Source organism: Lytechinus pictus, chromosome 9 (genome assembly GCF_037042905.1).
Source record: "Lytechinus pictus isolate F3 Inbred chromosome 9, Lp3.0, whole genome shotgun sequence".
Lineage (NCBI taxonomy): Eukaryota > Metazoa > Echinodermata > Echinoidea > Temnopleuroida > Toxopneustidae > Lytechinus > Lytechinus pictus.
In genome coordinates this window covers 11,305,242-11,332,693 of record NC_087253.1, presented here as the reverse complement: position 1 = coordinate 11,332,693, position 27,452 = coordinate 11,305,242, and the positions used below count along the sequence as shown (strand labels likewise).

Here is a 27,452-nt window from a genome sequence, read left to right as displayed (position 1 = left end):
TTTCATGCAAAGGGTCATTTGTAATTTCAGATTATTGCGATAAGGCATCCCATTGGATTATTGTGTAAGTCGATAGATCATAATCATAAAAAAACATGCTTGATGGTGGAATTACACCCTTTGCATCAATGCTTTTCAACTCATATAACATAAGCTTAGCATTATTTAGGTCATTGTTATCATAAAAAGCAAACATCATAAGGAAGAAAAATAGCACCATTAAAAACTAAGGGAAAATCCCATAGAATGTCCAGAGATACATATATCTAAGGCATCGAATATGACACTCCACCACAAATGATTAAAAAATACAAATTGACTCTTTTTTGTCTTGTTTTCAACTGTGTGCATGTGAGGTGAGAAAAGGAGTATTTGAAGCTTTGAAATAATTAACTTTCTATGACTTGAAGAAAAATGCCTTGAAAAAATAATAAGAATGTTAGAAATTTAGAAAACAAAAAAAACCAGTGATAACAGAGAAAAGAAGGGTTACGGATGGAGGGAGACCCCCCCCCCCCTCCGTTTTCATGTTTAAAAAAAAATTATGAGGCTGCAATCTTACTAAGCATTAAGATTGGATTATTATATGAATGTGAAAATTGTGAAGAATACTGTTTGCACACATATAATCCTTTCCGCTTACTTGACTCATATACCAAACCATCTCTAAAAATATGACTAAGATAATGGGAGTTTCTGGCCGATAATGTAATAATAATATGTTTAAACCCTGGAAATGAAAGTTTGACAACCATATGTGACTTTGAAATACAACAGATGTTTGGCTGGGGAAAAAAAATTACTTAAAAAAAATTGCATTTTACCTCTTTCTCTCTTAGTTTAAAAACTTCAAGTCTGACTTGTTTTTTGTGGTGGAGAGTCACAAAAAAATAATATTTCTTCACCCTTGGGCACCGAAGTATCGAGTGTTAAAGGGGAAGTTCAGTTGCAAAAATATAATTTTAAAAATTTGGTGGATGTTTGACGGAAATCCATTAAAGATTAAGAAAGTTATTAGACTTGTAAGTTTTTTTTATTTATGACTTCATATACAAGCAGCTGCCCCATAAGTTATGTAAATACTTATTGGGCAATATTGATATTATTAATATTAATACAAAATGCATTGAAATGTCTATTTATGGTTCATGGAGACTTTTTTTTTTTTCTTTCTGTAGTGGGAGTGAGATAATTTGCCTTTTAATATATTGAAAATACAATAAAATCATTTTTTTTTTTTTTTTAACATTTCATTGACCTTTTTTACTACTCGGTACATGGGAAAGCTGCTCGCATATATGCCTCACAATTAAAAAATTAATATTCTATTAAGTTTTTAATCTTTGATGGATTTTACTCAAACCTTCACCAATAATTTGTATTAGTTTTCTGCTATTTTTTAATAAACTTTTCTTCAGGGGGAACTCCCCCTTTAAATTCTCCACTAGGTAATCAAGAACAAATTTTGTTACTCTTCTTCAAATTATTGTCGAAAATATATAAAACTGCCGGCATTCTATAAAAAAACATGAGTTGTAAATAGATAGATATGGAGAAAAGGCCGAATCTGTGTGCCCCTATTAATTCTCAAATCAAGTTCATTATTTTCATACCATCTAATATTTTGTAAGTGCAGCAAAAAGAGTGCACAATATCGATGTCTTATGAATGATCTCTATCTCAGTAGCATAAGATATGCAAATTTATGCATATATTATAATGAGTTGTTGCATCATTCATCAGTAGGGCTCCTGTTCTTCATATCGGAGATGACAGTAAAGACACATGGAGAAGATAAGTCCCATGATCTGAAATAATAAATAATCAAAAAATAAATAATATACAGGTGATTATTGGTATACTCACGTTATGTTTGTTTATACTAGATTCCCTAGTTGTTTTTGTTTTTATTGTCTTGTTTTGCTTTAAATTGGTGTGTAATTTCAGGATCATCAATTCACAAGTTCTTAGTAACTTCTCAATGATCTTTCCACTATTCCTGAAAGTGTTCTTAAATATGCAATAATTTGCTTTTGATGAAATATTCAACATTCCATGATTTGTAAGTGTTTACACGATTGCTTTTATGAAAGTGGTAAGCAAAATTTCAATTTCAATGGTATAAAAATGTTGTTTCATAAAGCTGTCCGCAAAGGCTGTAGTGTCATCTCAACGGGTAGAGGACACACATTACAATATGTCCATTGTTTGGGCATAACGTAGTTATTGGTAGATTTTTGTTGTTCTGGTATGTTACAAAAAATGTTCAAAGTTTAGCATATTGCCATTTATAAATCAATAAAATGAATACTTGAGTGAACTTACCTCAGCACCCGCTATCGCTAAGCTAACAGCACCTATTATGATAAGATGATCTTCAACAATCAATGACAGGCCAACTACACAACCCTGTAAGATAAAGGTCAAAGGTGATTAAGCACAGCAGCAATCATGATAAAATTATCTTCAATGACCAGTGGCAGACCAACAACACAAGCCTGTAAAGATAAAGGTCAAAGGGCATATTAAGGTCAAAGGTCATTAAGCACAGCACCGATTATGATGAAATGATCTTCAACAATAAGCTACAGACCAACTACATAACCATGTAAGATGAAGGTCAAAGGTCATCTTATTAAAACAAACAAATCAATTACTCCAATCCATCTCATCACAGTCCCAGGGAAAGGATAAAAAAATGCCAGCACTATTAAACAAATATTTTATTCCACCATGTCCCTTCTTTGAGTCTTGGCTGTAAAAAAAGGAGTTATGAACATTGCTTGACAATGTTTGACAATTATTCATCAGGAACGATATATTGCCATATCATGATCTTTACAGCTGGTGCCACAACTGAATACCCGAACATGCAATGTCGTAAACCCATAACATTCAAATGAATTTACCCGGTAGAAATTATTTGAAGGATTTGTTCTGACAGAGAGGCAGAGACATATGACTTTGCAGCAGCTTTCAGGGATGCTACCATTCCCTGCAAATCATTCGCCTTCCTGTAAATTTTACCCCTATCTATCTTCATATGCAGTCCCATATATAGACTTACCTGTTGATATATATTTGAAGGATGCGTTCTGATAGAGCAGTAGGGACTTATGGTTTTACAGCAGCTCTCAGGGACGCTACGATTCCCTGCTAACCCGTTAATCTTCCACTCGCTCTTGGTCCAGTCTTCAAAGCTAGCAGCTCCACAGCAGTTGAACTGAAAAGAGGAAACAAATAGTCTAGATTTCAGAAATGCTGATGCACCAACAAAGTCTTCTATAAGACAGTTCTATCAAATTTTTTTCTACTACCGACCCCTATATTTTGACTTCACTTCACGAACTACTCAAGCCATGATAATTTGATCGACTTCCACATTTTCATATGAAGCACAAAGCAGATACAGATGATATCATAATGGTCTTGCATATAGGGGTACATGTACATTTTACTGAACTGTCCATAAGAAACCTGAGAAAAAGTTTGTGAAACTTTTGGCAGGAATCCCAAACAGAATCTTTCACTAATAGTTTCCAGTATCCTGCAGGGAGGCCTTCTTCTGCTACTACCAAGCACACATATATTTCAATTCAATTCAATTTATTTTTCATTCTTCAACATAATACAAATAATTTCATGATAAATCAATTCAATTTAAATAAAAGCATGAACAAAATTCAATATTGAATAAATAATATACATATTCAATAAGTGATTCAAATATAAATTAACATGCATGTCAAATTTAAATCAATGTAATCAATATAATTGAATATAATTAAATCAATATAATCATATATCATGAGAAGAATGGAGGGGTCCACTGAAAAGCAAAGCTTGTAAAATGTGTACCCCTCAAAAAGTTAAAATAGAAAGAATATTGAAATAATAATAATAGTAATAATTTATTACTCACACTCATCTGTAAATCATAAAGCATTGCAGTACATTGCTGGGCCGCATCTTACAAAGAGCTACCATTGATTCAATCAATTGGGCCTATGAAAGCCAGCAAAGTCATCATATAAAATGCATGTTTGCTCAAAAAAATTTCTAGATATTAATGTATATCCATAAATTCATTGATTTCTTGACAGATCGGTGTGTTCTCCTTTGTTTACAAAGGACATTTTGCCCATTTCCTGTCAAAATATTATGACACTGATGGATTTACATAGAATTACGATTGATTGGATCAATCGTAACTCTTTGTAAGACGGAGCCCTGATCCATAGTTCTTAGACTAGGGTACAGCCCAAATCAACAAAAGATCAAGTATGCTTAGACCAAGCATGCATAGATCCAATACTCACACTATTCTGTAAATCATCTACTGTTGCAGTGTAAGCACTGTTACCATCTAGTCCATAGTTCTTAGTCATTGAACTGTTCATGCACTTCTCAAGTTCAACTTGTAGCTGCATAACAAAGGAAGTAAAGGCGAGAGAAAAAGGACAGCAAAAATCATTACTACATACATGTACAGGCAACAAAAACTGGCTATTCAGAACCTCAACAACATATATTGGTAGTTATTTATTCAAGTCAATTTAAATTCAAATTGATAGATAACAATGTGAGTTCATTTTTACAATTACTGAAAATTAAAAACACATATGATCAATATACACGATTAATTGCAATGTGCACCAAATTTATCAATTAGGAGGAATTACCAATTTTCCTCCAAGTTTAAGCAGGCATGATATTCCCTTCTGAAAAAAAATCTGAAAGATAGCCAAGGGTCGCTAAGTCACCGCCTAAGTCCGAGGCACCTCGGTAGGGGTTACAAGCTCTTGCATAGTAAAGAAATCGAAAGTGATTATTTTTTAAGGCGAGTCTGCAAGATAGCTTTATCATTCGATTTTAAAGCGGTAAAAAACAGCATGAGAATGTTCTTGGGCAATGGATTTCACATTTAAAAAAATAATATATTAAATTTTTTAAAAATTGATTTTTTTTTTCTGAAAAAAATAATTTAAGAAATGGGAATTCTGATTTTTTAATCGGGAGAAAATCATGCCTGTTAAAGGAATGGAGGGAAATAAATTTCAAAGAACACTGAGGATCAGGGGAAGCAATTTTTTTTTCTTAATTTCCTCAAAATTGGTTACGAAACGAAGTTTTCAATTTTCAATAATTTGCTTTCTATGGTGACCCTAAAAATGGCAATGTTCCTTCAAGGATTCTTCCAGGTTTAATACATACCTCTCCTCTGTAATAATAGACAAAGACACCTACACCTAGCTCAATCAGACACAGAAGAAGCAGCAATGTGAAGTACTGAAATTTAAAAAAAAAAGGATGATTGGCAAAATTTATTACAAACAAAAGGAAACAATGTACATGTTTATGCTATGATTAATGTCATGAAGATGAAACGAGCAATGCAAAGACATTGGGATATTTTCCTGGTATCGCATCGCAATTTGCTCCACACTTTTTAAAGACTGCTATGCATAAAGTCTTTTGTATAGCATATTTTGACATAGGACTGTACATTACTTTTAGTTGAGAGCTTTTCTCTTATGACCAAAATTGCTATTCAAATTTGTATTAAAGCAAAATTATTCCCTGGACTCGAGATCATTGATCTTTTGTTCTTGTAATTTTTGGCTATTAATTATAAGACAGAGTGGAAGTGAAAGAAAGACAGTGAAAGTGAAAGTAATGAAGTAATAAAATTATCGCACAACTTAAGAATTCAGACACATGTAATACATGCGGAATGTTATTATTATTATTTTATTATTATTTGTTTGGCGTCACCTGTGCCTGGGAGGCGAAAAGCGAACTGAATCACTATGACCCGCAGGTCTCTCCTCCCGATATAACTGATTGGGGGAATGCAGGTGGACCACTACACCGGGGTTTCCCCTAATATACGAATAGTGCAGTTGGTTCTTAACGTGCAAAGGTGGTGACTCTCCTCTACACGGGGCCTCCACTTAACGTCCTATCCGAGGGACGGAGTGTTTTCCATTGTAACATAGCCTGCATCTATGAAACATGGGAGAGACGTTTACACACAACGCACTGGCTTCAGTCATCCGCCAGGGGTGGACTCGAACCAGGATCTTTGGTTCGACGGGCAGACGCGTTACCGACTGAGCCAACACCGCTCTCATGTATTGTACACCTGTACAGTGCATGCATGTCTAGGCCTAAAAAAACAAATGGCAGCCTTCTAGGTGAAAAATTCCCCCTCTAATGCATGTGTATCTCATGTACCGTGTACAGACAAGGTTCATGACATGTGTCACTAGTGTCATATCAATGCTCATATTCTGGTCTCTGATTCCAAAGGGCCTATTGGAATATACAATGTAGGATAGTCAAATGTGACACTACCCTGATACTACAGGTACATGTGTTCAATTAACTTCAATTCATTTACAATACTAGTAGCACTCAAAATACAGTGTTGCTCAGAAGTTAGTAAACCCCACCGGAAATTTGGGCACATTTAACAGTTCAAGTTCTGCCATCTTTTAGATTTTCAATTGTGAAGTCAGGTGATCAAATATGATGTAATTTATTTTTAAAGTTCATTTCTCTGGGCTCTCCGAACATTGTAACGTTGTTACAAGTCTACATTCAACACTCAGCATTAAGGAGTGCATTTTGTGGTGAGGAACTTTTGAGCACAACAATACATATGTATTTGGAAAGCATTTTAAAGGCAATAACCAGGGGCCCGTTGCAGAAAGAGTTGCAATGAAACGCAACTCTAAAAATCATGCGCAACTTGATTTTCAACCAATCAACAACGCGCATTTTGGACTTGCGATTGATTTTTGTACTTGCGTTTAAACGCAACTCTTTCTGCAACGTACCCCAGTAGTGGTAATGGACGAGAAAACAAACAATTATCAATCATAGATTCACAAGCATAAGAACACAGTATGTAGGCCTACATAGTACATGTACCCCCTCCCCTCCTCCCCCCAAAAAACAATATATCATAGAGAGAAAAGTGCCCTGCAGAAAGAGTAAAATACATACACACTGGAGGTATAAAATGCATTAAAAAATATAAAACCTTACCAGCAACAGACAACCTTTGACCTCCTGCACGGCACCATAGCAACCGGTTGCCGCAACAATGATGACCACGCCCCCTGATATGATGAGTGCGTATGTCGAGATGATGTAGGCGTGCGAGCATAGTACCTCGGTGTAATCAAACTTTGATATGACCGTCCAGATTCCAACGCCTAGAACACCCGCTCCACCAATCTACATAATACATATAAATAACATTGAATAATAATAGTTACATTATATACATGTAGCGCTTCATACGTTGGCTTAACATTGTAATTATTATTACCCCGGTCATAGGATCCATCATTGTTCCACACATAGGCCCGTATTCTGAAGTCAGGTTTAACTTTAGACCATGGTCTAACCCTGTGCTATTAAAGATTATGGAAATCCAAAAAATGTCAAAAATTCCCTTACATTGTATGTTTCTTATGCTTACAGTGCTCTATCCTAACTCGTGAATGGTAAAAAAAAGCTATCGTGTTTATCCTTCCAAATCAGTTTAATAAAGAATGATTTGAGAGACAAAATGAGCTAATGCAATTAAATTCAACTGTTAGAGATACATGTACCTGTCACGATTGGCTTTCCATAATTAAACCACAACTTTAAAACCAGAATTCAAATCAAACCCGACTTCAGAATACGGGCCATAAAGTGCACCATCTCCACACCCTGGGGAGTATCCTGACCAGGTAACCATTAATCAGTGCACACATACCAATCTAATCACATTCACATTGACTTTCACATCATACCAGGTACCCATTTAACACCTGGGTGGAGAGTGACAAACAAGTAAAGTGCCTTGCCAAAGGACAATAGCGCCGGGTGGGATTCGAACCCTCTACACTGCGACACCTCCCCAAATGTGGGGGAAAAAATTCTAGCTTTAGTAATTTGTTTTCATCATGAAATACAGTATGAAGTACATCATATGATTCAAAGCAGCTTTGTATCTCAGAATAAAAAATGTTACAAATTATGAAAAATTTCTGTGGCTACTTTTTCAGCTCACCAGCCTATTTTTAATTACCTTGTACATACATACCGGCCATCAAAACTTATATTGGACCCTATTATTACCAGGGGCCTTTTTAGTTTTCTAGAGGTTTGGGAGTATTTTGTGGTGAACATGTAACCTACTGTATGTGACCCCCATGTAAATATTATTCATATTGTTTGATAACTAATTTTAATAATAATGTGCACTATAAGGCTACCACATTGTCATTTAAAACAAATCCAGCCAACTACAAAGCTAATCTACATTGTCAACAAACACTACATACAGTATAGGCCTACATGGCCAGTCTTTAAAAGATCTTCTCCTTCACACAAAACAGTGAAAATATTCACAATCTATAATGTTATGCCACCAAAATCTGCTGTTCATATATGCCAATTTATTTAAAATGATAATGTACTGTACGCCTTGTTTATGTTAAAGTTTCCATAAATGTACATCCAAACTTAGTATGACAGTAGGGGAGGATACACATACAACAGTAATTTTATATCTGATTTTGTGAACCTGTTTAAATATGTGTGAATATAAAATAAAAATAAATAAATAAATGAATAAATAAATAAATAAATACATACATACATGTGAGCAACTATCAAATTTGAAATTTCCTCAATGTTTAAGAATGTTCAAACAATATCAAACTGTCATTTCAGGATCTTTCCTTTTTATTGGATCATAGCCTACCGTAATAGAGTTGTTTCTGTAGATCACATAATTTGTTCCAGCTATTAAAACTACATATTGATTTTATCATTTTTTTCAAGTGTTTGTACAGGCACATGTCGGCCTATGTAGTTTCTGCCTTCTGGGATGGTGGGTTCTCTCCTGCATATCTGCATCAATGCGTTTTTCTACAAGCTGCATAAAATGGATCAATAAACCATTCAAAGGGCTTCCCAGTCATCATCATAATTCATATTTTGCCCTTGTCCCTGACTTGGGCAGGCAAAAATAGCCCTCCGCTCCCAAGTGGGATAACATGACTGATGTCACACCTGATTTGGGCATTCAATATCTATGGTATGCAGGCCAACTCCATGTACATACTGCCTAGTCTAAAATAACAGACCCATATCAGATCACATGTGGTGACAATATATGAAGTTTGTGTGGAAGTGGATTGTGAACAGTGTGAATTACTACGTTTGTACATTTCAAAATGCATTATTGTGCTAAGCATTGGTGTGTAAAATGATAAAAGTTTGTGTAAAATAGGATCAATAAGCATTAAACGTTGTTGCTATGTCAGTGAATTCCTTAGACAAACGTAAAATGTACTTAATCATGATCAATTTTTGTTTCTTTTCTTTTTTTTACACCAGTGCATGATTGAGGCCTGTATTTAAATGTACAAGTAGCCTTTTAGGCCTACATGTACAACAATAAAATCTAAACACTGACTGTCCTCCAAGACTAACCATGTATTTATACTCATGGTGATATCACCAAGATTAAATCATAAATGCATTAAGAGCCAGAGGGGATGCATTCAGCAGTGTGTCACAACCATGGTCACATCAACTTGGTCAAGTCAAGTACACATAAATTAGCAGCGAATATTATTTCATGAGCTGGACCTATCGTTGATTGGGAGTACATAGATGTGTACACCGGCCTACCCCACAACTGCAGTGTGCAAAAAAAAAAAAGACCTCCCCACTTTCTTTGGCATTCCACTTGATTTTAACATAGCTCCATGATTTTATTAATGATCTACTGTACTGACCTACATACTTATCTAGGCATACTGTTCACAAAGCAGTCCTTGATCAAAACTTTAAATGTACATGTACATGCACATTTCTTTTTATAAATGCCCCAATAAATTTTCTTTGCAATATTTCACAAACTTCTGGGAGCTACATGTATGCATTTCATACCATCTCCCTAGGAAAGAGAAGGAAAAAATAAATGATTGAAATGTATTTATTGGTATCATCACATCGCCAATAAATACCTACACTGTACACTGTACATTGAGAACAACATACCATATTCACATTATGTACATTTTTGTGCAGGTCTAAATTTTGTGTACAGGTGTATTAATGTTACAGATTAAACAAACACGCCCTTGACATTTTCGGCAGTCAGCTTATGACAATGCATTGTCCCGAGATGACCTCATAATTACTGTATCACTGCAATGCATGGCCACTGGACCAATCATACTCCAATTTACACTACAGTCATGACTCACTGTGCACACAAATACCATGGACCGTTGGTTGGTATCTCCGTGCAAATACAGGGGAGTACCAGTGCACAGCACAGGTTTCATTTTCAAGATGTGATCATAGTCTCTTGGTATTTTCAGTGATTCCCAATGGGGTTTTTCAAAGTCTGCCTGATAACTTGTCTATAAATGTACACTACACGATTTCTATTTCAAACATTTCATGTTTAAATACTTGTTTATGTAGGCATACATGTACGTGTACATGAACAAGCAACGAGACTATATATTTTAATTTCTTACTGCATTGTATAACGTGCTTGATTATTCTGGAAAATATTGTTTTCAAGGTAATATTACTTCCATATAAAATGAATAGATGTTTATCAAAGGGTATGATTTGCAAAATTCCAGCCATATGTTTTAAAATCTTTGTGTGTTATCACTCAATTTATTATTTATTGAAATTATATAAAAAGGATATTAAAAAGTAAAAATATCATGCTAATTCTTTATGGGTTGATTTCCAGCTCACTTTGACTGTCTATTTGAAAAGTTTATGTTTTAAACAAAATTGCAAGATTGGAAATTGGAAGAAATGTGATATTAAAAAAAAAATTGCAAATGTTGTTAAATTGAACTTTAATTTTTTATTGCTTGTAATAGTGAAATACACATTCCTCGATCTGAGGATAAAAGAAAAACATTATCTTGCCCTATGCATATATATACCCTATTTTTCCCCAAAAAATTATATATATTTATTTGTATTCACAATGAAAAATTTGAACCTCAGGAAAAGCCCTGTCAAATCATCACCGGCATAGAAATTCCATCATCATTATCATCATCATCTCCTTCTTCTGCTTCATTATCATCATCATCCCCATCATCATCATCCTCAACCTCCTCTTCCTCATCTCATCATCATCATAATTATAACTACCACCACCACCACCACCATCATTATCATCATCATCATCATCAGCATCTTCATCATCATCATCATCGTCTTCAACATCATTATCATCATCATCATCATCATCATCACCATCATTATCATCACCATCATCATCATCCTCAACCTCCTCCTCTTCATCATCATCATTATCACCACCACTACCACCACCACCATCATCATCACCACCACCAGCAGCAGCAACAGCATCCTATTCATCATCAGCAGCAGCAGCATCACCATCATTATTATCATCATCATCACAATCTTCATTACCTTCTCTGTCATCTCTCCTATCTCCAACATCATCACCATCATCATCATCATCACCATCATCATCCTCAACCTCCTCTTCACCATCATCATTATCAACTACCACCACCACCACCACCACCATCATCATCATAACCACCACCACCAGCAACAGCATCCTAATCATCATCATCACAATCTTCATTATCTTCTCCGTCATCTCCTATCTCTAACATCATCACCATCATCATCATCACAAACATCTTCTTTATGTTCACCATCACCTTCATCATCATCATTGATCATCATCATCATCACCATCATTATTATTATCATTATTATTACTTATTATTTGTACTGCGCTTTTCCCATTAGGCCCAAAGCGCTTACAATGAATTAATTAAATGTAATATTTTAAAAACTACAAAGTACGAAAGAGATGAGTTTTTAATGACTTTTTGAAAATTGCTAATGTTGGAGACTGTCTAATTATTAGTGGCAGGTCGTTCCAGGATTTTGAAGCCCACACCGTAAAAGTTCTGTCACCAGCTAATGTACGAGTTAATGAATATGTGAGGCGAAGGTGATCACTGGCCGACCTAAGTGCTCTAGTTGGTGTATACAGATTCAAGCAGTTACTTAAATACTGTGGAGCCTGTTTATTCAGTGTTTTGTAGACAATCAAGAGTAATTTGAACGTAATTCTCTGTTTAAAAGGAAGCCAGTGAAGAGAATTAAAGAGTGGTTGGGAAGGATGATCTCGGGAAACCTGTAAAATTAATCGTGCTGCCCAATTTTGTAGTCGTTGAATACGGATTAATTGATTAGAGGGAATTGTAGAAAGGAGCCCATTGCAATAATCAATACGAGACAGAACCAATGAACGAACAGCATTGTGACAGGCAGACTGGTCAATGAACCTTCTGATTCTAGAAATGTTCCTTAAATAAAAAGTGACTGTGCTACAGATATGAGAGATATGGTACGACATTGACATGCGGGAATCAAATATGACACCAAGGTTTTGTATTTTTTCTGATGGTCTAATGAGTCTACCATCAACATCAAGTTGAACATTTGGAAGATTGCGCAAGTTATAAGTAGAGGCCGCAACAAAAAATCAGTTTTTTTGTCATTTAATTTTAGCTTAAATTCACTATCATCCACTGTCTTTATATATCTGATATACAATTCTGGAGTTTAACCAGTGCATTATTGAGAGCTCCAGGAGTCTTCAGATCAAAAGAAACGTATAATTGTATGTCGTCAGCATAAAAATGATAATTGATACAGTGATTTAGGATGATATCACCAACTGGAAGAGTATATATTGAGTAGCCTATGGGTCCGACTATTGACCCCTGAGGGAGTCCAAATTCTAGAGTTATGGGATTTGACAATGTGCCATCAATATCAACTTGCGAAGTCCATCCAGACAGGTATGATTGGAACCAGGATAAGACTGTGGACCTAATGCCTATTCTATTGAATAACCGAGATATGAAAATGTTATGATCTATAGTATCAAACGCGGCAGATAAATCTAACAGCACCATAAAAACTACATTATTTGAGTCGAGAGAAAACATGATGTCATTTTTTACTTTGATCAGAGCTGACTCGGTGCTGTGACCTGGCCTATAGGCAGATTGGAGAGGATCAAAAATATTATTAGATTCAATATGATCAGCTAGTTGAGTACATGCCGCCTTCTCGATGAGTTTACCTAGGAATGTATTACTGATGTCATTTACATCCAACCCTGATTTCTTCAAAAAAAGGTTTGATGATTGCTGAATGTGCTTGATCAGGGAAAATACCTGTAGAAAGAGATTGATTGATTACATTTGTGAGCAATGGTAATAAATGAACAATGTTTTCTTTCAAAATCCATGTAGGAATGGGGTCAAGTCGGGAGGATTTAGTAGCCGAAGACATAATGATTCTGGATACATTTGACATCACCATCCCCATCATCATCATCGACATCATCTAAGTTATCATCATAATCACCTTCATCACAATCATCTCCTGTATCTGCACTATCACCATCATCATCATCATCATCACAACCACCACAATCAGCTGCAGCAGCAGCAGCATCGTAATCTTCATTTTTATCATCAAAATCTTCAGCATTTTCACCATCATTGTGATCATTACACAATCATCTTCTTCATATTCATCACCAACACCATCATCGTCATAATCATCCTCACCACCACCACCACCACCACCACCACCATCATCATCATCATCCAAGCATAGTGGAGGCCTACCGTACATGTAAATCAATGGAAATTACACATTGTACACCACACTTGTAGAGAATCATGCATAAACGCAGCCAGAGCAATACCACAAGTATCAGCATTCTTTCTTCCAATTTGTTGCTCAGAAATATAACAATGAAAATAATCCAACAACAAGTTTCCATGGTGATCAGATGACTTACCAAAAGGAAGAAATTGAAGATGAAGAGAACATACTTGAGCAGCGAGATCCCACAACAAGGTTCCTTGTCATACTTTGACCCCATTTTTGATGATTCAAATTAAAGCCAATTCAGGTCAAGGGTTACAGGTCAAATCTGGAAGAAGAGAAAGAAAATAGCAAAAGTCTGGTTAGACCAAAAGCTGAACAGTCTCTGTTTCGTTGGTTGTTCCGCTGGACTATGTCTTACTTCACTCACCAGGCGAAAATATATTTAAGTAAAGAAAAATGTTTAAATATTCGTCCAAACAGATGGATTTCAGATGTGTAAAGTCAGGTGAGAGAGAAAACACTGTGATTCTTGAGATTTCCCCCCCCCCCTTTTTCCCCCCATCTTATGCACCAGTTTATTATGCCTTTCTAAGGCTTTTTTCGTAACCTGTTTGACCCACCTCTCACTAATTCTCTTGTTATTCATCTCTTCCTCATACCCCCTATCACCATTTTGTTCCAGATCCTGTTTGATGTTGCTTTTCCAATTATCTCAATCCCTCACACCTTAGGGTCTTTTACTGGCCTTACTTACACTAACTTCCCTTTGTGTCTGCCAACTCCTTTGCTTTCATCCCCTTCTCTAACCTGATTGGTCATCGCAACTCTCTAATGCCCTTTTTGTCTCCTTGTTTCTAGTGTTGCTGTTGCATTTCTGTGGTCTATATTATGTTTGTTCCGCTTTATTTGTTTGTCATTTTGCCTCCAACGAAGATTCTGCTAGGATCGAAAGCTTAGGCCCTTTTGACTCTCTAATTTTTTTTCAAAAAGCTAATTTTGTTTGGACATAAGTTTGTCTCTTAATGCTTTCTGAACCAGGGGGGGGGGCTGTTTCATAAAGCTGTTCGTGATAAGAGTGACTTTAAACACAACTGGTGTCATTTTCTTGTGGTAAATGCTAAAAATTGTGTAGGCCTACACAAAAAGTATATACATTGTAATCCATGGTGGGCATGTGCCGCGGAGAGGACCCCCATTTTTACATTTTACACTCAAATTTCCATTTCAAGGCATAGCATTTTTATCTTATGGAAGAAAAAGAACAAAGCCATTCCAAAGCATATAATTTTCTTATCGAGAAAAGGGAAGAAAGAAAACCGTTCCAAGGCTTCGCACATATTTCGCCGTTCCAGCCACATTGATCCATCACAATGAGCTGCATGTTTGGTGAAAAGCGGCCTGCAGAGCGCTGTCCGACCATTGCCTCTGCACAAGTGCACCCGGCGCCCATGGCTGTGCATGTATGCCCGTTCCATAGGGAGGCATATATACGCACTCACACGCAGGCGAACCGTTCCAAGGACCCCCGTTTTTACAAACATTTGTCGTTCCGAGTCCTGATCATTCTGAGGACCTTCCTTTTTTTTCTAATCCAAAGCCCCCGTTTTTTTTGTCTCGCCCGCAGCCTTTCGTGGTCAAGTGCCCCCCCCCCCCCCCCCCGGATGTTTACCAGTCAAAGTTGCTCTTAATTTATGAACACCTTTATATTTGATAAAGGTGTTCATAAATTTATGAACCCCTTTTTTTTTCAAAAACAGTAGAGGCACACGGCCAATATGGGAAACTCTCTCCAATAGGGGAGACAATCTCCCACATTGGAGACTTGCTTTGCAAAAGGACAAAAGAAACAACACCAACAAAAACATGATTTTTTTCCACCCAAAATTTTGTCTCACTGAGGTCAGAAGCCCATTTGTTTTGTGTGTGATTGACAACAAAAATCCTTATCAAAACAAAAGTAGACGGTGAATTTTTAAAGTAGACGGTGAAAAGGGGTAATTTTTCATGAGGAATCTGCTTCTCACATTTTTATTTGCCGCCAAGGTAATCCTTTTGCCGGCCTTTTGCAGCAAATGTAAACAAAGTCAAAGGAAATTGACCTCCAAAACTGGAGACTGTCTCTGAAATTGGATACCAAAATTCTTTACAAAAGTCTCTGATATTGGAGATAATCTCCCACATTGGAGACAGTCTCCAATATTGGCCGTGCGCCTCTACTGAAAAACAAGTAAATCTGTTTCTATCATCCACTGACAAAATAAATGCACGTTAAGCTTTCCTGCAATATTTTTGCTCTGTTTTTTCTCAACATGTTTACGTTACTCATTAGATCTAACTGTAGTGTTAGAATCTAGACTGAGTGAGTAGAGCCAGAGGCAAGAGGATTTTTTTTCGACGATGGGTCATTTTGAAGATTAAAATTTGCGGGAACGTTCGCAAACTCGGAACAAAATCTTAATTTTTAGCGCCCACTGTTTTATAGTTACAATAATATTTGAAAGATATTTTGGCCTAGGGTGTGTGTTGTGGATGAATTACATACACTTAACACACAAACACAGTCACAGACTGGAGAGAAAAACTTTGCATCCGCAACGCCGTGCTATGGACTGCAGAGGCCAGAGTGAGTGGGTGTGGTGACGGGGGAGGTTCGGCTTAGGCTTAGCGTTTCGGACAGGTCAGGTGCAGCGACCGATCCTGGTCGGTCGGACGGCGGAGAAAGCTTAAATATGGAACATAAAAAAGAGCTATTCCATCCAGATAAATACATACTACTAAGGACAATACAATGCAGAGCAAAAACGCAAATTACACTAAAAATACTCACGAAAATCTATTGATTCCAGTCCAAATCACCGGTTAAAAAGTCCAGAAGGCAGAACACAGTCAGACATCGGCATACTTAGAAATTCCCAATCTAGGCAAGCCGACAGGACGTAGACGGCGTCAACATCATATCGGGGCTGTGTACGTGTATGCACAGGGGTGCAAATTATTACATTTTTCTTGATTTTATCTCATCTACTTTCACAGTGCATGGTACTACCATAACAGGGGCGGATCTGGAGTTTTCGATAGGGGGCACATTTTCCCCGAGGAAAAATTTGGCAAGCAAACAAGGAAGAAAAAAAAAGGGCCTTCACTTTCGAAGAGGGGGGGGGGGGGGCACACTTCTGTTAACGGTATTTTTACATTACAAATTTTAATTGTGCCTCTCAAAAGGGGGACACAGGCCGGCTGTGCCCCCCCCCCCGATGCGCCAGTGGGTACTACAATTTAAAGGTCAAGTCCACCTCAGGAAATGTTGATCTGAATCAATAAATAAAAATAAAATAAGCATAGAATCCGATATGAAATAAGAAAGTTATAACATTTTAAAATTTCTCTTATTTTTCACAAAACATTAGGGTCTATATTTGTTAATGCACAACTCACTGAAATGCAAATGAGAGAGTCGATGAATCCCTCACTCAATATTTCTTTTGTTTTTTATTGTTTGAATTATATATACAATATTTCAATTTTTACCGATTTGACAATAATGACCAAAGTTCAGGGAGGAATAAAATTTTATTCCACATGACAATGAGGAGAAAATTTAAGTATTTCATATAATGAAATACAAAAGAAATAGTGAGAGAGTGATGTCATTAGTCCCCTCATTTGCATACCGACCAGGATGCGCATATAACTGTTTTGTGAAATTAAGTAATTTATAATAAACAGAATGCGTATCTCACAAAACAATTAGGCCTAATGCAAATGCAGAGTGCTGAACATATTATTACTATTAGGCCTACTGACTAGGGGGGAATTATTTTGAAGGACTGTTTGCTGGAATACTGAAGAGATAGATAAGTGCCTTCACTGAATGAAACTTTATTGGATAAGCTGGAATCTTATCTCTTCTAAGTGAGGAGATAGATAGATAGATAAGGGCGATTTTATAGGCTTATTATAATCACTCGGGTCGCGTTCGCGTTCGAAATCACTCGGGTCGCGTTCGAAATCACTCGGGTTTGGGATTTTTGGCGATTTTTTTTTTTATTTCGATGCGATTTTTTTTATAACGGTGTCTTCAATGGGACAAACACGCTGGGAAAATGAAATGAAATTGAAATTCTAGTTTCGTGTTAAGCTGACAAGTGCCTCAAATAAAATGCACCCGCCTACTGCTTAACATAACAAACAAGCAAATCAGCCATGTGGCTCAACTATCCTAGAATACATCCAGACTTCTACTGTTTTTATACGAGGACTCCGAGTCGGAACTTGCCATATCTGCCACATCGATATGACACGCAGGGGCCGCGGAACGGTTTTCAAAGTGGGGGGGGCTGAGCCAAAAGTGGGGGTGGGGGCTGACCATGCAAAAAATCACAATCATATGGTAATTTTTACGTTTTTGTACACGGTTTTGGAAAAAAGTGGGGGCTGAAGCCCCCCCAGCCCCCCCCCCCCCCCCCCCGCTTCCGCGGCCCCTGCATCGTCATTCCCATGTGCGGACATGCATGCCTGCATGCAATGGCCCCAAGGCGGAACCCGGCCACGGTCGGACACGGCGTGCATCGGTAGCATGGAGCAAGGTAACGTGAGTCGAGCCGAGTTAGATCCCACGTTGCAGTGCCAGTCAGTCTGCAGCTCGTCCAAAAGTATTTAATTCAGCGGTATGCATAGCCAGCCATCCGTGGTTTAATGCATATATACGTAATTAGACCAAGAGCTTTGGTCTCTGCAATGTTCGTTGTTCCGCTGAACTCCGTTAGCTCCACTCACCAATACAGAGACGGAAGTTCTAGCTCGATCTGTACAGGGACTCAATGGCCATATGTTTATGCATTAAAGGGGAATCCAACCTTTGCCATAAAATATTGTGTTGGGAAGGAGAAAAATAAATTAAACAGGATGGTGAAAGTTTGAAAGAAATCGGACAAGCAATAAGAAAGTTATAGCTGCTTTAAAATTGAGATCACTAATAGTATGTAGATTTCAAATTGGCAACTGGGTAAGTAAATTATGACAAGGGGCAAGGACAACTTTTCCATAGGCCATGTACTTTATTATCAGGGATTTGTGGTTTTCTCCTAAGTACCCATTCCCCTGGGGCAGTAATCTAAATATAACCCAGGTAGTATTTTGTTTAATGTCCTCATGAAAGAAAAATATAATTTGAAATAAAACTTTTGGGAAAAATGACATTTTAGCCATAATATGTATTGGAGCACATGGAAGAGTAGTCCTTGCCTTACATCACTATGACATCCCATATGCGGCCAATTTGAAGTCGCCATGAGTATAGTGATTACCAATATCTACAACTTTTAAAAATTCATAACTTTCTTGTTGTTTGTCCAATACTGTTCAAACTTTCACCTATCAACTTGTCTGATTTTTCTTTTTCTCATAAAAACAAGTTTTTATTTGGGTTGGATTCCCCTTTAAGTTCCAATAAAACGGGGAAGTGAAGTTGCGCGACAGCCGAAGCAATACTGTTGTTTCCCCTTTTAAGTTTATTTTCCCTTTTTTTGGTGCATTTTAGGACAAAACGGAATAATAATCTTTATTTGATACAGTTCTTTTCATATATTTTTATGAAATAAAGACAAAAAATCGATGAGCGCCGTCTGGGGGATTTTGCATTGTTAACCCCGTAATGATGGTTGCACCATAGCGAGCCGTCTGTGTACGAGGAGAAATAAAAATGTTAAAAAACTCGAAACAGACGGCTGCCAGCTGTCTAATACGTAATGAGCTTTGAGGACGATCTTTCCGATAGGCGTTTTAAAATTCTGCTCTTAATTACTGTCCATTTCTCATAAAATTTGTTTTATTTTATAGATAAAATGGCCATATCATGTTTTAAGTAACTGGAGACTTAAAAATTTCCCTACCTAAATTCTCGAAACATTGCATTAGGTGATGTGCTTAATTGATCTTCTTTGTGCTCGCGTGCCAAACGTATACGTTGAGCTGAACGGGGATCAGTTTTTCTCTCTCTCTGTCTCTCCTACCTTTCCGAAATTAAAACGGTCCCTCGATCGGACATAGTTATTTAGACGCAGGACAAATAATGCTCTGACAACCAAACTAATTTTTCGTCAGCATCAGTAAAAATGTAAATGGGCTTTTAAAAAATAATACTAAAACTGATCTAAAATTGATCTTAGATCGATCTTAAAATTGATTTTGGAAATCGATTTTAAATTAATTTTAAAATCGTAATTGTACCTGTTCTAATTAACCGATTTTAAAATCGGCTCCCGATTTTACCACAATCGGCGATCACCTGCCAATCTTCGATCATGCCCCTTGAAGGGAAAATCGGATATAAAATATCGGCGTAGATCACGTTACCTTGCTCCATGCTACCGATGCACGCCGTGTCCGACCGTGGCCGGGTCCCGCCTTGGGGCCATTGCATGCAGGCATGCATGTCCGCACATGGGAATGACGATGTAATATCGATGAGGCAGATATGGCAAGTTCCGACTCGGAGTCCTCGTATAAAAACAGTAGAAGTCTGGATGTATTCTAGGATAGTTGAGCCACATGGCTGATTTGCTTGTTTGTTATGTTAAGCAGTAGGCGAGTGCATTTTATTTAAGGCACTTGCCGGCTTAACACGAAACTAGAATTTCAATTTCATTTCATTTTCCCAGCGTGTTTGTCCCATTGAAGACATCAAATCGCATCGAAATAAACAAAATCGCCAAAAATCCAAAACCCGAGTGATTACGAACGCGACCCGAGTGATTTCGAACGCGAACGCGACCCGAGTGATTATAATAAGCCATTTTATAAGCACTTTATCAGTTCATCAGTTCATTGTAATCTTGAATACGACACATATGGGATTCACAGGCTATATAATGCAAGGGCGAAGCGGGATCGAGCTGGAATCGTCCTGGAAATATGGACATTTTAGGCACTATGGAGAAATTCGATTATGTAGACCAAGTCTTATTTAGAAAAATCGAACGAGAAAATGACAAGAATTAAGGGCGAGCTCATTTTTAATTCACTTGAAGCGGGGGTTGGTTTATAAGATGAAATGGTAATAAGCCAATCTCCACTTACCGACTTTATGCGTGTAGAGATCCGACAGACAATCCTCCAATATAACAAAGTGTTCCAATTATTGCACAATCCCAATGACACAAAATCACACAAGATTATATCACAAAAAATAACTTGGCTAGCACAAGCGGTATTTGGATTTTCTCTTAGTGAAAATAACAGAGAAAAAAGGGTAGTACGCAAATTTGAAATGGTATGCTGTGGAAGATGCAATGGATGAATTTGCTCCAAGTGAGATGATGGAATCCACAAATGTATTAAGTTATTTGACGACGTTCTCAAGACACGTGTTTACTGAAGAAGAAAACTTTGAGAAGTGTGTTCAGAAAAGAAAGTAGTAGTTTTCATCCCAAATGTGATGTAGGATGTAAACAAAGAGAGAGGGGAGAGAGAGGTACCAATTCAGAGAATTTAAAGTGAGTCACAGGTGAATGTGCTGTGCTGAGGGTCATTCTTGACCACGTGTTGACATGTTTATTGCTAAGGAGTGGAAATAACTGGTATCCAAGGGTAATGTCCTCTCGAAGATGATGAGTAATAGAAGGCAAAGTTGAGAAATGAAAAAGGATGAAATTTGGAAAATACTACATCAGCCCCCTCCTAGATCGTTGAATAAAATGAAACGGTCGATAACAAAGAAAATAGTAATAGTCCAAATGAAGAAAATAATTTCTCAATTAAAATGAAGGACTTGAACAAAACGCTTTGGAAAATGCACCTTTCTACCCGAACGAGTTTGTCTGATTTCAGGCTCGGTAGATGATGAAGAAGGAGTGATGGAGGGAGGCGGAGGCTTAGTGGTTGGTGTAGTAGTCACTTGAGAAGGTTTAGGATTGTCATGAGTAGATAGGCTTGGTTGAACAGTGGTTGGAACGGTTGGTGAAATGGGTGATTCCAAATATGCTGGTTTCAGACGGTCGAGACTGATAGTTTCATGCTTTTCTTTGAGTAGGATGGTGAAAAACTTATCAGCTCGCTTGATGACTTGATATGGGCCATCATAGGGTGGTTGAAGGGGTTTCTTGACAGCATCATGACGCACAAAGACATGGGTGCATGATGTGAGATCAGGGTGGACCTGTGGTTTGCGATGCTGAATACGAGTGGGCTGAGGTTTGAGGTTCTCCATTTGTTTTCTCAGTCGATGGATATAGTTGCTAGGGTCCAAATCACAATCTTTCTGATTAGGTGCTACAAACTGACCTGGCAATCTTAAAGTTGTTCCATATACCAGCTCAGCAGCGCAACATCCCAAATCAGATTTGACTGCAGTTCGAATTCCAAGCATGACGAGAGGGAGAGTTTCAGTCCATCGTGGAGAAGAGGTAGTTTTGAGTGACGCTTTAAGTTGCCGATGAAAGCGCTCAACCAGTCCATTTGATGCAGGATGATAAGATGTAGTTCGAATTCTAGAGCTACCAAGAAGATGAGTTAGAGCTTGAAAGAGGGAAGATTCGAATTGTCGACCTCTATCGGTAGTGATGGTTGAGGGAGCACCGAAACGAGATACCCAGTTAGAAATGAATGCTCGGGCAACTGTCTCAGCTGATATGTCGGGAATAGGCATTGCCTCAGGCCATCGGGTGAAACGGTCAACACATGTGAGAAGATATGCATTGCCATTTGAAGGAGGAAGTGGTCCCACGAGATCGATATGAATGTGATCGAATCTAGCATCAGGTGTTGAAAAAGTACCTATCGGTGTCTTGGTGTGACGGTGTACTTTACAACGTTGACACTGTATGCAAGTTTTGGTCCAATTTCGAACATCTTTGTTAATTCCAGGCCAAACAAATCTGTCTGTGATGAGTTTTTGGGTAGCATTGATGCCAGGGTGAGATAGGTTGTGAAGAGCATCAAATACAACTCGTCTGAATTTAGATGGGATGTAAGGTCGAGGATTGGTAGTTGAAGTATCGCATAGGATAGTAGAGTCAGAAATAGGAAGAGGTAGAGGTTCGAGTTTGAGCGAGGTTGAAGTGAGTTGTTTGAGTTCCTCGTCAACCTCCTGGGCAGCGGCGATGGCATTGAAATCAATGGTAGGAGTTGAAGTGAGGGAGTTGATTTCCATGCGAGATAGAGCGTCTGCCACTACATTGTGTTTTCCACTAATATGCCTTATATCTGTGCTGAATTGAGATATGTAGTCTAGGTGTCTGACTTCGCGTGGTGAATACCTGTCAGGTCTAGCATTAAAGGCATGAGTGAGAGGTTTGTGATCAGTATAGATGAAGAATTGTCGTCCTTCAAGTGCATGTCTGAAGTGACGAATAGTGAGATACACAGAGAGAAGTTCACGTCCGAATGTGCTATATCTTGTCTCAGCTGGCTGCAGGCGTTTTGAGAAGAAGGCGATGGGTTGCCAGTCATCGTCAATGTGTTGCTGCAACACACCTCCAACAGCAAAATCTGATGCATCAACCATAATGCAGAGTGGGGCATTAGGTTTTGGGTGTGAAAGGAGAGTAGCTTGAGCGAGAGCTGTTTTCACTGAGTTGAATGCATTGAGGGCTGCATCATCGAGATGGATTGCTTTGTTTTTCTGCTTGCATGCCAATAGATCGGTGAGTGGTTGAGTGAGAGTTGCACAATCAGGAATGAAGCGACGATAGAAATTGACTAGTCCTAGAAATTCTCTGAGTTTGCGAAGAGAATCAGGAACAGGGAAATCGTTGATGACTTTGACTTTCTCGAGCAGAGGGCGGATGCCGTTCTCATCAACAATGTGTCCGAGAAAGGTGAGAGAAGATGCGCCGAATTCACACTTGGCTGGGTTGATGACGACGCCATATTTTGAGAGTCGAGCGAAAAGTAGCTGGAGATGTTGCTTGTGCTCCTCTTCATTTTCGCTAGCGATGAGCAGATCGTCGATGTAGGCGTACACAAATGGAAGACCACGGGTTACTTCATCAATGAATCGTTGAAAAGTTTGTGCGGCATTACGTAGCCCAAAAGGCATGCGTACAAACTCAAATAACCCAAAGGGTGTGGTGATGGCTGTTTTGTGTACATCTGCTTGATCGACAGGAATCTGATGATATGCTCGTACGAGATCGAGTTTTGAAAAAATTCGCTTGCCTGCTAGGGCAGATGTAAAGTCTTGGAGATGGGGAATGTGATATTTGTCGGGCACTGTATTCCTATTTAGTGCACGATAGTCTCCACACGGTCTCCAGTCTCCGGGTGTTTTCTTGGGCACCATATGAAGTGGGGATGCCCAGTTGCTGCTAGACGGTTGAATGATGCCTAGTTCCAGCATGTGATCGAATTCTGCCTTCGCGATATTGTACCTGTCGGTTGCTAGGCGACGAGGACGGGATGAAACAGGAGGGCCTTTCGTCACAATGTGATGGGTGACGGAGTGCTTGATCTCAGCCTCCTTATACACAGGGCGTGTGATGTCAGGAAATTTTTCGAGGATAGATTTGTAGGCAGCTTGATTTTCTGGCTTCAGAAACATAGGGCTAATAGAAGGAGATGAAGAAAGGATGCCATTAATAGATAGATTTGTAGAAGAGTCGATGAGCTTGAGATTGCGCACATCAACAAGAAAACCAAAGTGATGAAGGAAGTCTGCCCCGATGATAGGAATGGGAATATCAGCAATGATGAAAATCCATCTGCAAGCTCGACGCAGGCCGACGTCGAGAGTCAGGCTTCGCTCTCCATAAGTCGTAATGCTTGAGCGATTAACTGCTTGTAGATAGAATTTTGATGAAGGATGATGTTTTTCGGCTTTTGATGGAGGAAGAACGCTAACTTCAGCTCCTGTGTCGACCAAAAAACGAATTCCAGTTTTCCTATCAGTGATGTAGAAAAGGCGACTTTTTGATTTTGAGGAAGATTGGTTAGTTGTTGCTAGCTTTGGTTTGTTGGTGTCCTGTTTGTTTGAAGCCTTTTTGAATTTGCAAGGTGGTACACATTTGTGAGATTTTGTACCAAAGCGCCAATGATAATAACAATAATCTCCGGCATGTTGATGTGAGGGAGAATGATTATTGTGACGAGCTTGACGTTGACGATAAGCGTCGATAGCAATTGTGAGTTTTGATAGTTCTGCTCTTAAATCTTGAATAGAAGTACCAGTACTAGTAGTTGGTTGCGAGAAAGGGTGCTTTTGATTGCAAGTCGACATATTGAAGAATGTGAGTGAGTCGACAATGAAATGAGAAGAAGGGAGATAATAATTAGAACATTATATGACGAAGGATGACTGTTCTCATCACGTTGGTCGGGTTTTAATCACGTCGGGGTCACCAGTGAAGCGGGGGTTGGTTTATAAGATGAAATGGTAATAAGCCATTTCCACTTACCGACTTTATGCGTGTAGAGATCCGACAGACAATCCTCCAATATAACAAAGTGTTCCAATTATTGCACAATCCCAATGACACAAAATCACACAAGATTATATCACAAAAAATAACTTGGCTAGCACAAGCGGTATTTGGATTTTCTCTTAGTGAAAATAACGGAGAAAAAAGGTTAGTACGCAAATTTGAAATGGTATGCTGTGGAAGATGCAATGGATGAATTTGCTCCAAGTGAGATGATGGAATCCACAAATGTATTAAGTTATTTGACGACGTTCTCAAGACACGTGTTTACTGAAGAAGAAAACTTTGAGAAGTGTGTTCAGAAAAGAAAGTAGTAGTTTTCATCCCAAATGTGATGCAGGATGTAAACAAAGAGAGAGGGGAGAGAGAGGTACCAATTCAGAGAATTTAAAGTGAGTCACAGGTGAATGTGCTGTGCTGAGGGTCATTCTTGACCACGTGTTGACATGTTTATTGCTAAGGAGTGGAAATAACTGGTATCCAAGGGTAATGTCCTCTCGAAGATGATGAGTAATAGAAGGCAAAGTTGAGAAATGAAAAAGGATGAAATTTGGAAAATACTACACACTGATCTTTCTTCCATGTCAGGTGTTTGTCGATACATATAACACGAAATTATATTATCCAGCTTATCAAATAATGTTTCATTCATTGTCCTAATAAGGAAAAAAAATGTTTCGTCTATATTGAATTGAATTTTTGAATTGAATTTATTTGGTTTTTTTCATGTCTATATTCATTTTTTCAACATAAAAATCAGGGAAACATGAATACAAATAAATTACATTATTCAATACAAATCAATCATAATGAAAAAAAAAAAAATTAAGAGCTTTTACTTTCGAATTTGTAATAATACAATGTACATTATTTGTAAGAATAAAGTTAAGATGTATGTCCAGTCATGGGCGGAAATCCCAGGGGGGACAGGGGGGACGTGTCCCCCCTACTCAAAATGGTAGGGGGGACACAATATCAAATGTCCCCCCTACTATTTTGTGTCTTTTATGATGGTAAGAATACATCATTCTAAATCGAAATAAAACATGTATTTTGGGACGAGTTGGGACGAGATGACCGTACTTTTGGATGATAACCTTTTTTTTTGCTTGTCAAATTTTCCCGCCCCTTGTCCCCATAGGCGGATCCAGGGGGGCCGAGGGCCCCCCCCCCCCTATTGGCGGAGCAAAAAAAAAGGGAAAGAAAGAAGGAAAAAGGAAAAAAGGAGGGAAAAGAGAGGAGAAAAAGAAGAGAAGGACGACGAGTGCATAAAATAAGATGAGGGGAAGACTTGGAAAATAAAAAGGATCTTTCGTGCCACTATATAAATTTTTTTTTCTGCTCGCGCTTTGCGCTCGCATCAATTGTTGAATTATATAGCTATCCTGTTCACGATTACAAAAATTGATTAAAATTTTCCATTCTTTCTTTATAAATTTTAGAAATTTTTCAGCTCGCGCTTCGCGCACGCATTTTTTAATTGTTGAAATATGTAACGCCTTCATGGCTATAAGTGCAAGCAGTCCTTACCAGGTGCCTTTTCAACAGGTACCATGTCAAAACGTATATAAAAATTTTCTGCTCGCGTTTTGCGCTCACATTATTAATACTCATTCTTTTCATGATTTACAAAACATGACTAGAGTGTCTCGTTAAGTAAATATTATAGGACTAAATCTCGAAATTTTCCGCTCGCGCTTCGCGCTCGCATCAATTGTCTAAAAAATGTCAAATGTCAAAATGTCAAAAAAAAAATCAGCTCGCGCTTCGCGCTCGCATTATTTGATTGTTAAATGCTAACTGCACGCAGTTTAACAGGTTTCCATCAGTTCATTTCTTGCTCGCGCTTTGCGTTCGTAGTAATTATTAAGTTGCATACACATTTTTTTCAGGATAACAAACATTGCCCAGAATGTTCAAATTTTAGGAAAAAACACATAAAATTTCAAAAAAATTAGCTCGCGCTTCGCGCTCGCATCACATAAATAAGGATTATGATATTATGTATGAATTTATAAGAATAAAGCTAAGAAGTGACTAATGAGGACTACCCCTTCAAAGAAATAAAATCATCTTCGAGCTGCCGATCGGGGAAAATATGGCTGAAACGAATTTCCGCCCCCCCCCCCCCTATTGGCGAAGGCTGGATCCGCCTCTGTGTCCCCCCTACCTTTTGGGAGAGATTTCCGCCCCTGTGTCCAGTTGTATGTCCGGACGGGTTGTGTGTCCGGTTCATTTTAAACAGCCATTTTGATAAAGTAACAAGCAAAAGTTTCATTAATGTTTAGTACAATTGAGTGTTTT

The 27,452-nt window shown here is 38.0% G+C and overlaps 1 protein-coding gene across 2 annotated transcripts; it reads right to left on the bottom strand.

The window, feature by feature from the left end:
- Positions 1 to 176: 176 nt before the first annotated feature.
- Positions 177 to 25,444, bottom strand: LOC129268810 (CD151 antigen-like). Of its 2 annotated transcripts, XM_064104674.1 has the most exons (9): positions 20,812 to 25,444; positions 16,562 to 16,697; positions 13,925 to 14,059; positions 7,054 to 7,245; positions 5,215 to 5,289; positions 4,320 to 4,424; positions 3,068 to 3,223; positions 2,326 to 2,409; positions 177 to 1,808 (listed from the first exon to the last, which is right to left on the bottom strand). In XM_064104674.1, exons 3-9 carry the CDS (start codon positions 14,006 to 14,008, stop codon positions 1,740 to 1,742), a joined length of 765 nt encoding a protein of 254 aa, XP_063960744.1. In that variant the 5' UTR covers positions 14,009 to 14,059; positions 16,562 to 16,697; positions 20,812 to 25,444; the 3' UTR covers positions 177 to 1,739. The 2 variants fall into 2 exon arrangements, with proteins under 2 accessions (XP_063960744.1, XP_063960745.1); XM_064104675.1 differs by lacking the exons at positions 16,562 to 16,697; positions 20,812 to 25,444 and adding an exon at positions 19,626 to 19,796.
- Positions 25,445 to 27,452: the final 2,008 nt, after the last annotated feature.

What these genes read in the sequence shown, in the direction of transcription:
- LOC129268810 (XM_064104674.1), bottom strand. Translation starts at nt 14,008, where the DNA reads ATGGGGTCAAAGTATGACAAGGAACCTTGTTGTGGGATCTCGCTGCTC. An exon ending in TCAAAGGTTGTCTGTTGCTG is followed by an intron (nt 5,290 to 7,053) that starts GTAAGGTTTTAT and finishes TTTAAATTTCAG; the next exon opens with TACTTCACATTGCTGCTTCT. An exon ending in CTTCAAATATATATCAACAG is followed by an intron (nt 2,410 to 3,067) that starts GTAAGTCTATAT and finishes TTTATCTTACAG; the next exon opens with GGTTGTGTAGTTGGCCTGTC.